Raw genomic sequence first — 17,007 nt, 5'->3', positions numbered from 1 at the left:
GAGCATTTGCTGTGATCTGCATGTTGTGCTTCTCCAAAATTCATATGTTGGAGTCCTCACCTTCAAGGTGATAGTATTAGGAGGTGGGGCCTTTGGGAGGTGATTACATCAGGGCAGCAGAGACCTTATGAATGGGATCAGTGCCCTTATAAAAGAAGTTGAAGAGAGACTCCTTGCCCCTTCTACCATGTGAAGATACAGCGAGAAGGTGCCATCTATGAGCCAGAAAGTGGGCTCTTACCAGACACTGAATCTGCCCAGCACCTTGAGGTGAGAACTTCCCAGCCTCCAGAACTATGAAAAATAAATTTCTCTTGTTTATAAGCCACTCAGCTTGTGGTAATATTTTATAGCAGCTTGAATGGAATCAGAGCATTTATTAGGTGTTACTAAATCACCTGAAACTTAATGTGCCCAAACTGTGCCATCTTTTTTTTTTTTTTTTTTTGAGACAGAGTCTTGGTGTCACCTATGCTGGAGTGCAATGGTGCAATCTCAGCTCACTGCAACCTCTGCCTCCAGGGTTCAAGTGATTCTCTTGTCTCAGCTTCCTGAGTAGCTAAGAGTACAGGCAGCTGCCACCACACCCGACTAATTTTTGTATTTTTAGTAGAGAGGGGATTTTCTGCGTGTTGCCCAGGCTGGTCTCGAACTCCTGACCTCAGGTGATCCACCCACCTCGGCCTCCCAAAGTGCTGGGATTACAGGCATGAACCACTGCGCCCGGCCACCATCTTCTTTTCTAAATCAGTTCTTCCTGGTTTCAGTGAGTAGCTCCACATCCAACCTCTTTATGCAAGCTAGATACATGAAAGTCATTCTTAACTCTTACCTTCCTTCCATTCAGTCATCAAATCTGCCACGTCTCCTTGCTATAGATCTCTTGGATGTATCTACTTCTTCTATCCCCATGGCTGCCACTGCAACCCAGGATACCTTAATTCTCTCATCTCATTTCTTATAAGAGCCTCCTATTTGGTCACCCTTCTTCAACCTTGCTGTTTCTAGCCTCTTCTTTACATTGTTGCCTGAGTGATCTTTTGAAAACATACATCTGAGATTCATTTCTTAATGTGAATATAAAACATCACCACAAATTTAGGGGCTTAAAACAATACTAATATATTATCTCACAGTTCTGGAGGTCTGAAATCAGTTTCACTGGGCTAAAATCAGTGTGTCAGTAGGTCTACATTTTTCTGGAGGCTCTGGAGAGGGAGTACATTTCCTTGCTCTTTCCACTTTCTAGAGGCTGCCTACAGTTCTTGGCTCTTAGCCCTTCCTCTATCTTTAAAGCCAGAAGTAGAACATTTTCCCTTCCTCTGACTTCTGCTTTTGTACTTACATCTTCTCTCTCTGACTCTGATCCTCCTGCCACCCTCTTGTAAGAACTCTTACGATTACACTGGGGCCAAGAGACAATCCAGGATAATCTCTCTGTCTCAAGACCCTTAATTTAATCCCAACTAGAAGCTTCCTTTTATCAGTTAACATATTCACAAATTCCAGGGATTAGGAAGCAGATCTCTGGGGGGGAACTGGGGAAGGGTGTTGGTTACTATACTCATCTGCATAAAATCCTTCAATCTTTTCTCTTTAGATTCTCTTCTCACAACTTTTAGATTAAAATGCAAACTCTTCCATATAGCTGTTTTCCTGTAATCTCCCACAGCATCTCTTGCTACTCCTCACTCTCCATTCTGTCTTCTAGTCTAAATGAACTTCTATAAGTTACTTGAACATATCTGCTGTCATTTTCTGGCCTTGGAACTCTATAATTTTTGCCTAGAATACCTCCTCCTCCTTCCCTGCAACTCCTTCTCCCAGGCTTCTGTAGTTACTGCAGTTCATCTTTTACCATTCCAGTTTAGATGTGACTTCTGCTACAGGCCTTTCTGATACCCCAAGTCAGTGTTAGGCATCTTTAGTACATGTTTCCTGTAGTATCTTGTTATGAAACTTATTTTACTGTATTGTAAATGCATATTTTGTTGGATAATTCTCATATAAGGCTAGGACATAACAGTTTAACATATTTGTTAAACTATTGATTTGTTGTTGAATCTGTTGAAATTGTGTTCTGTTATTCCCAAGACAATACTGTTTGTATTATAAAATTTTGATGATAAACTTGGATTTTTTTAAACTTTAATTTTCATATATTTTAAGTTTTTAAATTCCTTGTGACTGAAAATTTCAAATTGATATCTATAAATAAATGTTTCTCTGTTTTCTATATCTTTTTCTGTCCTTTTCCTTTTTTCTTTTCTTTTTTTTTTTTTTTTTTTGAGACAGAGTTTCACTCTGTCGCCCAGGCTGGAGTGCCATGGTGCAATCTCAGCTCACTGCAACCCTGCTTCCTGGGTTCAAGTGATTTTCCAGCCTCAGCCTCCTAAGTAGCTAGGATTACAGGCACCAACCCCCACACCTGGCTAATTTTTGTGTTTTTAGTAGAGATGGGGTTTCACCATGTTGGCCAGGCTGGTCTCAAACTCCTGACCTCAAGTGATCCACCTGCCTTGACCTTCCAAAGTGTTGGGATTACAGGTGTGAGCCATGTTTTCTATGTCTTAATGGTTTGTAATTTATCTTAACACACAATAAAGTAGCGGAGCAGGGCATAGGGCAGAGTGGGAGGGTAATTTTTACAGTTTATTAAAATATGAGAATCTAAACCTTTTAAAAAAAAAACAAACCCAGTACCTCCTTTATTATAGACATTCTATAGGTGTTAGGGATAAAAAGATGAGGAACATTAAGCTATATCTGTCCTCAAGGACCTCATATCCATGTTAGGGCAACAGAACTCTAATTAAATAATTTTGATACAATGTGATAAATGCAATAACAATTGAGTAGTTCATGGGAACACAGAGAAGGGAGTTGGGATAAAGACAGGATCCAGATAGGATTTGCAGGAATAATATTCAGCTTTGTCTTTATCTTAAAAGAAGGAGTAGGATTTTAGCAACAGGAGAATCCTAGCAGTGATATTCGAGATGAAGGGAACATGCCTGTGCAACGTATGTTGATGTCCATAGGAGTAATGCAGATGTTTTTTGGATATAGTGGTTAGGATAAAGATCTGGCATGCATGCCATTGGCTATGATCTTGACCAGTCATTTCCTTCCCTCCCTCACTTCCTCACTCCCTCCCTCCCTCCTTCCCCCCCTCCCCCCCTCTCTTTTTTTTTTTTTTTTTTTTTTTGTTCTCTCTTTCTTTCACAGGGTATCACTCTGTCACCCAGACTATAGTGCAGTGGCACTATCATAGCTTACTATAATAAACCTCTGGGTTCAAGTGATCCTTTTGCTGCAGCCTCTTGAGAAGCTATGTCTATAGGCCTGCACCACCATGGCTGGCTAATTTTTACACTTTTTGTAGAGCCAGGGTCTTGCTCTGTTGCCCAGGCTGAACTTGAACTCCTGACTTCCAGCAATCCTGTCATCTCAACCTCCCAAAGTGCTAGGATTGCAGGCACAAGTTACCATGCCTGGCTGTACTTAGGTTGATATAAAAGAGCTAGCTGTATTTAAGGATTGACCAGTAGTTATTTATGACTTAAAGCCTTGGGGAATGGCAGGAAATGAGGATTGAGACTAGACTATGAAGGGCCGTTTTATAATGCTAAGAAGTTTAATTTTTTTCCTCAGGCAATATGGAGCTGACCATTCTGAACCTAGAGGGTACTGATCAAATCCTGTTTTAGAAACATTCTGGTTGTAATGATAGATTTGGGGAAAGGAAGAAAGAGGAGTCTGGAAAGAGAAAAAGCAACATAAATGAGGGTTTAAGAGAGTCTGACTAGTAGAATCACACGTAAAATGTCATAATAGTATTGTGCCATACTGAATATAATGAATATTATAACCACAATCTATTCAGCCTATTCTAATTTTTTAAACTTCTGACAAAAAGAATCAAACTCTGTAAAATATTTGAAGAGATTTATTCTGAGCCAAATATGAGTGACCATGGCCCATGAAAACAGCCCTCAGGAGGTCCTGAGAACATGTACCCATGAGAGTCGGAGTACAGCTTGGTTTTATATATTTTAGGGAGGCATGAGACATCAATCAAATACATTTAAGAAGTACAATGGTTTGGTTCAGAAAGGCAGGACAACTCAAAGCAGGTGGTGGAACTTCCAGACTATAGATAGATTTAAACATTTTCTAGTTGACAGTTGGTTGAGTTTATCTGAAGACTTGGGATTAATGGAAGGGATGTTCAGGTTAAGATAAAGGATTATGGGGACCAAGTTTTATTGTGCAGAGGAATCTCTCAGATAGCAGGCTTCAGAGAGAGAGCAGGTTGTAAAATGTTTCTTACTGGACCTGAAAGGATGCCTGGCTCTTAGTTGATTATCTTCTGGATCTGCAAAGAAAGGAAGGAAAATGAAGGGGTAAGGGGATTCTCTATAGAATGTGAATTTTTCCCACAAGAGACTTTGCAGGGCAATTTCAAGGCATGGCAAGGAAGTATATTTTGGGGTTAAATATTGTATTCCTTGTTTCATAATGTTATGCCAGAGTCAGATTGAAAAGCAAGTCGCAATATACAGGGCCAAATAAAACCCAGCTGATGAGAATCTATGGTTTGTAGGGCATACCTCCCCAGACCCCTTAGGTAGGAATTTGGGCCAGATAGAAAATCAGAGCTTAGTCCTCAAAACACAGTTTTAACATAATGAATTACCATAGAAATGGAAAATTAGAAAGGGGACAGTTCTAGAGGTAGGCAAACTGAAAACTTTCAAAAGACACCTGACAGTTTGAACAGGTAGCAGATTAAATAAACATTTTCTTATTTTGTGGGTATCTTTTTTTGGGGGGAGACAGAGTTTCACCCTTGCTGCCCAGGCCAGAGTGCAATGGTGCGATCTTGGCTCACTGCAACCTCCACCTCCTGGATTCAAGCGATTCTCCTACCTCAGCCTCCCAAAGTGCTGGGATTATAGGCATAAGCCACCACACCCAGCTCTTATTTTGTATTTTGAGGGATAACAGCATGACACCACTTCGAGAAAGTGTTAGTAACTCTACACAAAAACTTTTAAGGTTATATATTACAGTGATAATAACCATGAGTCCTTAAGAAACAGTTATCATTGTTTACTGTATTTCAAGTATGGGGAAATAAGTATGGGGAATTTTTAAACAGTCTCTATGTTAAATGGTTACAGTTTATTACTTATTTATATTTATTTTTATTAATTTTTTTGAGACAGAGTCTGGCTCTGTTGCCCAGGCTGGAGTGCAGTGGCACAATCTTGGCTCACTGCAACTTCTACCTACCTGGCTCAAGCCATCCTCCCACCTCAGCCTCCTGAGTAGCTGGGACTACAGGTAGGCACCATCACACATGGCTAATTTTCATATTTTTTGGAGAGACAGGGTCTCACTGTGTTGCCAAGGCTGGTCTCAAACTCCTGAGCTCAAGTGATCTCCTGTCTTAGCCTCCCAAAGTACTGGGATTATAGGCATGAGCCACCACACCTGGGCTGAAATGGTTAAAAGTTTTTTTAAAAAATACCTGGGGATATTTAAAAGAGATGGATTACAGTTTTCTATAAGTTTATTTTTGTAGCACACTATAAGCTGGAAAATAAATTGAGAAGAATAAAATAAGTTTTTGAGTGGTGGTAAATGCAAGACACTTTACACATTGTCATAGTCTATTTGTGTTGCTGTAATAAAATACCTGAGACTGGGTAATTTATAAAGAACAGTGATTTATTTCTTACAGTTCTGAAGGCTGGAATCTGCAAGGTTAAGGGACCTGTGTCCGGTGAGGGCCTTCTTGATGCATCACCCCATGCCAAAAGGCAGAAGGACAAGAGAGCACACATACAAGAGAGAGAGGAAGGGGAGCAAACTCATCCTTTTATCTGGAATTTACTTCCAGAACCCACTTCTGTGATAATAGCATTAATCCATTCATAAGGGCAGAGCCCTCTTCACCTAATCACCCTTTAAAGGTCCTACCTCTCAACAAGGTTGCATTGAGATTAAGTTTCTAATGCGTGAACTTTGGGGACACATTCAAACCATAGCATTCTGCTCTTGGCTCCCTCAAATTCATGTCATTCTCACATGCAAAATAGGCCTAAAGTCTTAACTCATTTCAACACTTACTCAAAAGTCTAGAATCTCATCTGAATCAGATATGTGAGACTCAAGGCATGATTCATCCTGAGGCAAATTCCCCACCAGCTATGAGCCTAAGAAATTAAACAAGTTATCTACTTCCAAAATGTTGGGACAGGCATAGGATAAACATTCCCATTACAAAAGGGAGAAATAGGCAATAAGAAAGGAGTAACAGGCCCAAGGAAATCAGTTCAAACCTCACAAGGAAAATAACAGTAAGTCTTAAAGCTGAAGAATAATCTTTTTTTGACTCCATATCTTGCATCAGGGGCACAGTGGGGTAGAAGTTGGGCTCTCAAGGCCTCAGGCAGCCTCAGGGCTTAGTCCACTCAGCAGCTCTCATGGTTTGCAGTCTCATGCCTATGGCTTTCTCAGACTGGAATTACATGCAGGTGCCCCCTATAGTTCTGTGGTCTCAGGGTAGGGAGGTGGGGGGTGATTACCCCACTCCCATGGCTTTACTAGGCATTGCCCTAGTGGGGACTCTGTGAATGATGGCCTCTGTCCTATGGCTGCACTAGGCATAGTAGGGGCTCTCTGTGGTAGGCTGTGTGTGGTGGCTCTGCCCCATGATAAGTCTCTGCCAGGGCCCCAGGCTATCCTCAACATCCTTTGAAATTTAGGCAGAAGCCACCATTGCTTCATACCTCTTGCATTCTGTGTGCTTGCAGAATTAGCACCACGTGGACACTGCCAAGATATACAGCTTATACCTTCTGGAGCAGTGGGTTGAGCTGCAGCTGGGCTCACTTGAGCTACAGCTGTGGTGGCTGAGCAGTGCTGTGCCAGAATTGAGGGAGCAGAGTTCCAAGGTGCTGCAGGGCAGCAAATGCTGAGGTCTCACAAGCACCTCGCTGGAAACCTTGCCCTCAAGGTCCTAGCTTCCCTAGATCTCTGAAATGTTTTTGGAGTGATTTTCATTGTTTTCATGAATAGAACCTGGCTTCTTTCTATGCTAATATTTTTAGCAATAACTTAACCACACCCTTACTATTCTCTCCTGAACATATATTTATGTGGCCAGGCTGAGAGTTTTCCTATTTTTTTATTCTGCTTCTTTTAAAATTATAAATGTCATCTTTAAAGTATTTCTCTCTTCTCTCATTTTACTGTGAGTCACTGAAAGAAGTTATGCAACATCTTGAATTCTTTGCTGCCTAGGTAGCTCTTCTGCCAGATATCCTAGTTCATTCCTCTTAAGTTCTGCCTTCCACAATATCCTAGGACATGGATACAGTTCTGCCAAGTTATTTGCAACTGTGTAACAAGGATGGCCTTTACTCCAGTTTCCAAGATTTTGTTTTTCAGTTCCACCTGAGTCCTCATCAGAATGGCCTTTACTGTCCATATTTCTACCAATGTTCTGATCATGACCCCTTAAGTAGTCTTTACAGCATTCCAGACTTTTCTTACATTTCTTTCCTTTTTCTGAGCCATCACTAGAATTGCCCTTAATGTTCTGTTCATGGCAATCTGGGTTTTTTTCTAACCTGCTCCTCCACATCCTTCCAACCTCTACCCATTCCCATTACTCAATTCCTAAGCTGCTTCCACAATTTCAGGTATTTGTTTTGGCAACAACCCCAGTCTTGGTACCAATTTTCTATCTTAGTTTGTTTTGTGCTGCTATAACAGAATATCTGAGACTGAGTAATTTATAAAGGACAGAGATTTATTTCTTACAGTTCTGCAGGTGGGGAAGATCAAAGTCAAGTGGCTCACATCTGGCGAGGACCTTCCTGCTGTGTCATAACATGGTGGAAGGGCAAGAGAGCATGCATGCATATGAGAGGAAGGGAGCTGAAATCATCCTTCTATCAGGAACCCACTCTCATGATAATAGCATTAATTCACTCACAGAGGCAGAGCCCTCGTGACTTAACCATCTCTTAAAGATCCCACCTCTCAAGACTGTTGGTATTGGGGATCAAGTTTCCAACACATGAACTTTGGGGGGCATATTCAAACCATAGCACAGGTATTGCCTCACTTAATTCTCACAACACACCCTGGGAGGTAGATGTTATCAGCATTTAAAAGATGAGAACAGCTATTGTTTACAGAAGTTAGGTAACTCTTGGAAAGGTTATGTGGTTAGTGGTTGAACTATACTTTTAAACCAAGCATCCTTTAAGTATCATGAAGAAAAGTAGATATCAAAAAGGTGAGAAGAAAATTATGATAGACAATATCAAAACCAGAGAAGTAGAGTTTCAAGAAGGAAGGTAAGTCGTGTTGCTGTAATGGAATACCTGAGGCTGGGTAATTTACAAAGAAACAAGTTTATTTGGGTCACAATTCCAGTGACTGGAAAGTCTAAGAGTATGACATTGGCATCTACTCGGCCTCTGGTCAGGGCTTTCATCATGCATCATAACATGGAGGACAGTCAAGGAGGAAATAGACATGTGCAGAGAGCAAAATGAGGGGCATCCTCACTTTATAACAACCTGTTCTTGTGTGGGAACTAGTCCCTTTCTGTGTAAACTAATCCAGTTTTATTAAGGGGTTAACTCACTCATCTCAGTAGGAATGGCACTAAGCTGCCTGTGAGAGTGGAGCCTCTGTGACCCAAATGTTTTTCCACTAGACCCCACCTATTAAATGTTTTATCTCCCAATATTGCCACACTAGGAATTAAAGTTTCAACATGAGTTTTGGTGAGGACAGGCAAACCACAGCAGAAGGGATGGTTAGCAGCATTAAATTTTGAAGTGAGATTGAGTACTCAAAGATAACAAAAGGACATTAGAATGTAGTTATATTCATTTTACGCGTAAGATAAAGAAGACAAAACAGGTAATATTTGCAGGTAAAACTGTTCTATTTTATTCTTTGAGGATAGTATTTTACATAGTCAATATTTTCAACTGTACCATAAAGTTTAAATACTCACATTTGTTTGTTTGTTTCAGTTATATCAAGATTTCTTGATACAGAGCAGCTTCTTTCTGTTTTAGTCCAAATTCCAAAGCAAGACACGGTATGTTTTTGTATACATTTTGTATTATATTATTATACATTATATGATGGAACTTGTCTTAATGTAATGTAACAATTGGAAAATATCAAAATGTTTTGGGAAAGTCCTTCATTATTGATATCTGGAGTATTTTATGCCATTGTAGAGGAAACTTTTTTCCTAATGTATTTTCCTGTATGTTATAGTGAAATTTAAAATTTCAGTCAGGCATGGTGGCTCATGCCTATAATCCCAACACTTTGGGAGGTCAAGGAAGTTCAAGACAAGCCTGGGCAAGAAAATGAGACCCCATCTCTACAAAAAATAAAAAAATTGGCTGGGCATGATGTTGCATGCCTGTAGTCCCAGCTACTGGGGAGGCTGAGGTGGCAGGATAACTTGAGCCTTGGGAGGTCAAGGCTGCAATGAGCTGTGTTCGCATCACTGCACTCCAGCCTGGGCAACATAGTGAGGCCTTGTCTCAAAAAAAAAAGAATTGTTTTTTAGATAGTTAAGGAATTGGCCTATTTTTACTGATCAAATATTAAGGAGTTATATATCATTTTCAAAAGTCTTAGACTATAATAATATTTGCCTAATAAATAACTAAAATATATTAAAGCTAAAGAGTTTAGATTCTTCTTAAAAGTGATCACTATGTGAAGTTTGATTAGTCTTCAAATACTATTATTATTATTATTATTTTTGAGATGGAGTTTCTCTCTGTCACCAACGCTGGAGTGCAGTGGTGTGATTTTGGCTCACTTCAACCTCTGTCTCTCAGGTTCAAACAATTCTTTTGCCTCAGCCTCCCAAGTAGCTGGGATTACAGGCACCCACCACCATGCCTGGCTAATTTTTGTATTTTTAGTAGAGATGGAGTTTCACCATGTTGGTCAGGCTGATGTTGAACTCCTGACTTCAAGTGATCTGCCCACCTCGGCCTCCCAAAGTGCTGGGATTACAGGTGTGAGCCACCACGCTTGACCAAGTCTTCAAATATTCTTAACCTTTAAGAATGAAACAACACCTTTACTGGATATTTTTCGAATTTAAATAGTGCTTACGGGTACATTCTGTAAAGAAAGTAATAGCTTTCATTCTTCCGTTTATGATGAACTGAAGAATATTTACTATAATGAAATACAGGTATATTTTTGCCCATATGCGTAAAAAGAAAAGAAGTCTTGCACATCAATAAAATTTAATTTATAATTTGATGACATTTGTAAATCCATTGAAAGCTAATCTATGTTTGGGAAGCCTTTTTGTATTATAAAGAAAATACTCTTACAGTTCATTTATAATAAAAGCATCACTAGACTGAAAAGCTTTAGCTGTTGGGCAGGCACAGAACTGAGTTTCCTTAAATAATTGAAGCTGCTTATACTTCAGTATTTACAAATGGAAAGTAACCTAAAACAACTGATGTTTGGAATTAAATTAGCAGCCCTCATAAAATAAGTTTGGAAGTATCCTTTGCTCTTTAATTTTCTGGTAGAGTTTACATAGAACTGGTATTATTTCTTCCTTACATATTTGGTGGAATTCACAAATGAAGCCATTAAAGCCTGAAATTTTTTTGGTAGGAAAGTTTTTAACTATAAATTCCACTTATTAAATAGGCATAGTGCTCTTCAGGTTATCAGTTTCTTCTTGAACGAGCTTTGGTAGCTTGTGTCTTTCAAAGAATTTTTCATTTCACCCAACTTTTCAATTTATCAGCATAAACTGTCTCATAATACCCTTCTTATATCTGTAAAATTGGCAGTGATATACTCTCTCATTCCTGATGTTGATAACTTTAATATGTTCTGTTTTTCTTAATCAGCCTGGCTCGACGTTATCAATTTTATTGGTATTCTCAAGGAACCAACTTTCTATTTCATTGGTTTCCCTTTTTTCTCCTGTTCTCTATTTCACTGATTTCTGGTTTTATCACTCTTTTTTCTGCTTACTCTGTGCCTACTGTTCTTTTTTGAGGTTGTAAAGGAGGAAGCTGAAATCATTGATTTGAGACCTGTTTTCCTTCTAATATAAATATTTTAGTACTATAAATTTCTCTCTGAGCAATGCTTTAGCTGTATTCCACAATGTTAGATATGTTGTGAATTATTTTTCATTCAAAAAGGTCAAAACACGTTCTAATTTATTTTTAAAAATTCTTTGATGTACGGGTTTTTAGAGGTATGTTATTTTATTTACAGTATTTGGGGACTTTCCAAATATCTTTTTGTTACTGGTTTCTAACTTAATTCCCCAGTGGTCACAGAACATGTATTAGATCCTTTTAGCTTTATTGACATTGTTTTTATGGCCCAAAATAGAGTTAATCTTAGTAAATGTTCCATGTGAACTTGAAAACCATGTGTATTTTACTGTTGTTTGTTGGAGCATTCCATAAATGTCAGTTTGTTCAAGTTGTGTGGTAGTGTTCTTCAAATCTCCTATATCCCTAAGGTGTTTTACATTTTTTGTTGTTGTTGTTGTTATTCTTTTTGTTCTATCAGTTATTAAGAAAGGAGTGTCAAAATCTCTAAATGTAATTGTGGATTTGTCTATTTTTCCTTGCAGTTTTATCAGTTTTTATCTAATGCATTTTGAATCTTTGTTATTAGGTTCATACACATTTAAGATTGCTATGTCCTCTATAAATTGAGACTGTTATCATTATGAAATGACCCTTTTTATCCCTAGTAATATTTTTACTATGAAATCTACTGTGTCTAATATTAATACAGCCACTCTGGCTTTCTTTTGGTTAGTGTTGGCATGGCATATCTTTACCATCCTTTTGCTTTTAACTTATTTTTGTCTTTACATTTAAAGAAGGTTTTTTGTAGGTGAGATGTAGTTAGATCTTAACTTTTTGCATGCAATCGGAGAATACCTTACTTTTAATTGAGGTATTTATTACATTTATTTATTACTTTTATTTATTGCTTAATAAGATTATTGATATGTTTTATTTAAATATGCCATTTTTTTCTCATCTGTTTGCTCCCTTTTTTTTTTTCTGCCTTCTTTTGTATTATTTTTTATGATTCCATCTCATTTCCTTTGTTGGCTTATTAGATATAACTCATTGCCTTTATTAGCTTAATTATTGATTTAGGGTTTATAGAATACATCTTTAGGTGAATTCAGTCCATTTTTGTTTATTTTTTATTTTTTTTTTAAGACAGAGTCTTGCTCTGTCACCCAGGCTAGAGTGCAGTGGCGCCACCTCAGCTCACTGCCACCTCTGTCTCCCAGCTTCAAGTGATTCTTGTGCCTCAGCCTCCCTAGTAGCTGGGACTACAGGCATGTCACCATGCCATGCTAACTTTTGTATTTTTAGTAGAGATGGGGTTCCACCATGTTGGCCAGGCTGGTCTCAAACTCCTGACCCCAAGCAATCCACCTGCCTAGGCCTTCCAAAATGTTGGGATTATAGGTGTGAACCATCAGACACAGCCTCAGTCCACTTTTAAATAATATTATAATACTTTACATATGATATAAGAGCCTTGCACTAGTATACCATCATTTCCCTCTTCCCTACAATTATGCTATTATTGTAATAGGTTTAGCTTCTACATATATTTCACAATTCATTTTTAAAAATAAGACAGCTTTATTGAGATGGGATTACATAGATTACAATTCATGCATTCAAAGCCTACAATTTAATTGTCTTTAGTGCATTCACAGAGTTGTACAACCATCACCAGTCAATTTTAGAACATTTTAATCATCCCCAGAAGCAATCCTGCACCTACTAGCAATAACTTTCCATTCCTTCTAACCCCTTTCCCCAGCCTTAGATGACCACTAATCTATTGTCTGTCTCTACAGATTTACCTATCCTGTACATTTTATATAAATGGAACATTTTAATATGTACAGGTATTCTTTTGTGACTGGATTTTTTAACTTAGCATAACATTTTCAAGTTTCATGTTGTAGCATTTATCAATACTTTATTCTCTTTATTGACAAATAATATTACATTGTATGGATATAACACATTTAGTTTATTGATTTATCAGTTGATGGATATTTAGGTTTTTTTCACTTTTGACTATTATGAATAATGCTATGAATATTTGTGTGCAAGTTTTTCTAGGTACATACATTTTCATTTGTCTTGATATATACCTAAGAATGGAATTGCTGGGTCATGTGATAACTCTGTTTAATAATTTGAGGAACTGCCAGATTGTTTTGCAAAGTGATTTTATCATTTTAGGTACCCACCAGCAGTGTTTGAGGGTTCTGATTTCTCCACATCTTTGCCAAGATTTGTTATTATCTTAGTTTTTGATTCTGGTGAGCCTATTGGGTGTCTCGTGGTTTTGGTATGCATTTCCATGATGACTGACAATGTCGAGTATCTTTTTATATGCTTATTGGCCATTTGTACCTTCTTGGAGAAATATTTATTCATATTATTTGCCCATTTTAACTTGGGTTGTTTGTATTTTTATTTCTGAGTTGTAAGAGTTATTTATGTGTTTTGGATACCAATCCTTTATTGTATATATGATTTGCAGATATTTTCTCCCATTCTGTGGGTTGTCTTTTCACTTTCTTGATTATATTCATGTTAATCCCCTACCAGAAAAATGAATACTTAACTCTTTTTTCTTCCTTATCTCCCATAAACACAGATACTTACATCCCTACTTTTCATCACCCAGTATTATTATAACAGTTTTAGTTAGATCAAAATTATTATGAAAATTAGTATGTTATACAGAGCTGAGCCTGCATGACTTTTTGTGGGCTTTTCCCCAGAAATTAGTAACTACTTTTCTTTTCCTTTTTTGTTTTGTTTTGTTTTGTTTTGTTTGAGATGGAGTTTCACTCTGTCACTCAGGCTGGAATGCAGTGACGTAATCTCGGCTCACTGCAACCTCTGCCTCCCGGGTTCAAGTGATTCTCCTACCTCAGCTTCCCAAGTAGCTGGGGTTACAGGCACCCCCACCATGCCCGGCTAATTTTTATATTTTTAGTAGAGATGGGTTTCACCATGTTGGTCAGGATGGTCTCAAACTCCTGACCTCATGTGATCTTCCTACCTCGGCCTCCCAAAGTGCTGGGGTAACAGGCATGAGCCACCACACCTACCTGGCCTGAATTTTTTAATTGTTAGATTCAAGTTACACAATATTGGCAGAAATATCACAGAAGTGATGATGTGTTCTTCTCATTGCATCTTCTTATATGGCACATAATTTTGATTTGTCTCATTATGATGATAAATTTGTATACTTGGTTGAGATGGTGTAAAATTGCTGTACAATTATGATTTCCCCCATTTCATTAATAAGTACTTTGTGGGGAGGTAGCTTGAAACCATGTAACTATTTTGCTTTTCTTTCAATTTATCCAACTTTCGATTTATGTGTATATGTATTTAATCCATATGGACTGATGATTTTATATTCAATTGGTTATAGTCTATTACTGTCAATATTGATTTTGATTCTCACATTGTCTCAGATTTGACCTGTGCAAACCTCTTCTAATTTGCTTCTATGCTCTTTGGAAATGCATCCACAGTTCTTTGAGAACTTTATCATTTTCTGCCTCAAGAAAATAAGCCAGGCTTATCTTGTACTTTCCTTGGTAGCCTTTGAATCAACTATTTCTTCCAGGAGTCCTGGTTCATTTTAGTGAGGAATGGTATTAGAAATCAAGATATGAGCACCAGGTATACTTATTGCTATTGGGGTATCACCGTTCTAAAACCCCTCATGGCTAGGGAATAAGTGTGTGTGTGTGTGTGTGTGTGTGTGTGTGTGTGTGCATAAATATAGATATTGACCTCTATATTTATTTCTGTATTTATCTATACAAAATAAAATTATGTGTTTGTACCAATACTTCCAATTTCAATTTACCACCACAGGGTTCATACTAGTTTTCTCTCTTTCCGTATTAGTAACTCTCTTCTCTGTCAATGAAAAACCTGATGAGAAGTCCTATTATCCAATGAGCAGTCCTCATTATTCTTAATATATTAATATATTTGATATATTCAGGAGAAATACCAATCTCCTACTTCTGCCACTCCCTCCCCCATGCAGATACCATCTTCACTCTGCCTGTGCTCTAGTACTCCCTGCTGAACGGTCTTCCTATGCAGAAATCCTTCTTACCTCTCTCCGGCTCAAGCTGCCCTTCTATGCAGCCTACTTGGAATCCAGAACTTGTGTCAGGGTTTCCCTCTTCCCTTGCATGAATAACCGCCTGATGTTCATATTCAGGCTCATATACCCTTGCTAGGTAGACCTTCAGTTTAGATGCCTTCCTGGCCTCCTGTGCTGTACCACCCCTCCGTCCTTTCTCTGCTCTGGCTTTACCTCCCCCACACCAACGATGCTCTCTTCTTCCTATTTGGGCCCTAACAACTAATACTACATCACATTGTTCGTATTAAAATAAAATGATTTTTCAGTATATATGGAGGGTTCTTCACTTTATTTTTGAAGATGTTGCTAGCCTAACCTTTTTATTCTTTGCATTTGTTTAACAGTATTGTTGGAATCAGTAAATATTTTAGGATTTTCAGACACTTAAACATGAATAATCAATATAAATATAAACAAAGTACCACAGTTAATGTTTATGATCTTTTGCCAGATGTCACTGCTTTGGATGATAGTTTTGAATGAAAAATATCTTAAATACTTAAAGAACAGTTTTTACTTATGAATAGCATATTTTACATAGAAAAATGCAATGCAGTTTAATAGAGCAAGAAATGGCTACTTTACATAGATAATTAGTATTTGTATTAGTTTAGTTCTTTTTTTCTTTCTTTTTTGAGACAGAGTCTCACTCTGTTGTCCAAGCTGGAGTGCAGTGGTGTGATCATAGTTTACTTTAGCCTTGACCTCCCTGGCTTATGCGATCTTCTTACCTCAGCCTCCTGAGTAGCCAAGACCACAGGCATGTGCTACCACACCCAGCTAATTTTTAAGTTCTTTGTAGAGATGGTGTATTGCCTTTTTGCCAAGGCTTGTCTTGAACTCCTGGGCTCTAGCAATCCTCCCATCTTGGCCTCCCAAAGTGCTGAGTTTATGGGTGTGAGTCACTGTGCCTGACCTGTATTAGTTTTCCAAGGCTGTGTAACAAAACACTATGAACTGCACATCTTAAAATAATAGAAATTTATTGTCTTACAGATTTAGAGGCTGATAATCTGAAATCAAGGTGTTTTAGGGCCATGCTGTCTCTGAGAAACCTGTAGGGGAATCCTTTCTTGCCTCTCCCTAGCTTTTGGTGATTTGTTTAAAATTATTGCCATTTCTTGGCTCGAATCTTCTTAACTGCAATCTGTGTTTCCTCATCAAAGGGTGGTCTCCCTGTGTGTCCGCATGTTCACATGGCTGTCTTTGTATGACATCAGTATTACTGGATTAGGGGCCTACCCCACTCCAGTATTACATCGTTGTAACAATTACCAACTTCTGGAATGACCCTATTTCCAAATAAGACCACATTTTGAGGTACTGAGGGTTAGAACTTCAACAGAATTTTTTTGGAGGGAACATAATTTCTCAGCTCACTGCAAGCTCCGCCTCCTGGGTTCACGCCATTCTCCTGCCTCAGCCTCCCGAGCAGCTGGGACTACAGGCGCCCGCCACCACGCCCGGCTAGTTTTTTTGTATTTTTTAGTAGAGACGAGGTTTCACCAGAGATGGGGTTTCACCGTATTAGCCAGGATGGTCTCGATCTCCTGACCTCGTGATCCGCCCGCCTCGGCCTCCCAAAGTGCTGGGATTACAGGCTTGAGCCACCGCGCCCGGCCTCAACCTTTAACAGTGTATAAGCAAAGGCTGTGTTTCTCTTTTACTATAAGAAAGAATTAATCTGATTACTGTCAGATTATACCTGACAGC

General features: G+C 38.4%; 1 protein-coding gene across 1 annotated transcript in view; it reads left to right on the top strand.

Moving 5' to 3' along the window:
* MSH4 (mutS homolog 4) overlaps positions 1-17,007 on the top strand; it is a 116,079-nt gene that overhangs the window by 43,465 nt on the left and 55,607 nt on the right. Inside the window, exon 8 of the mRNA XM_007978253.3 lies at positions 9,069-9,136. Within this exon, the coding sequence (XP_007976444.3) occupies positions 9,069-9,136 (68 nt within the window). The remainder of the gene's footprint in view (positions 1-9,068; positions 9,137-17,007) is intronic.

Source organism: Chlorocebus sabaeus, chromosome 20 (assembly GCF_047675955.1).
Source record: "Chlorocebus sabaeus isolate Y175 chromosome 20, mChlSab1.0.hap1, whole genome shotgun sequence".
Taxonomy (NCBI): domain Eukaryota; kingdom Metazoa; phylum Chordata; class Mammalia; order Primates; family Cercopithecidae; genus Chlorocebus; species Chlorocebus sabaeus.
Note: the sequence above shows the minus strand (reverse complement) of the source record. Positions and strands in the feature narration are given on the sequence as shown.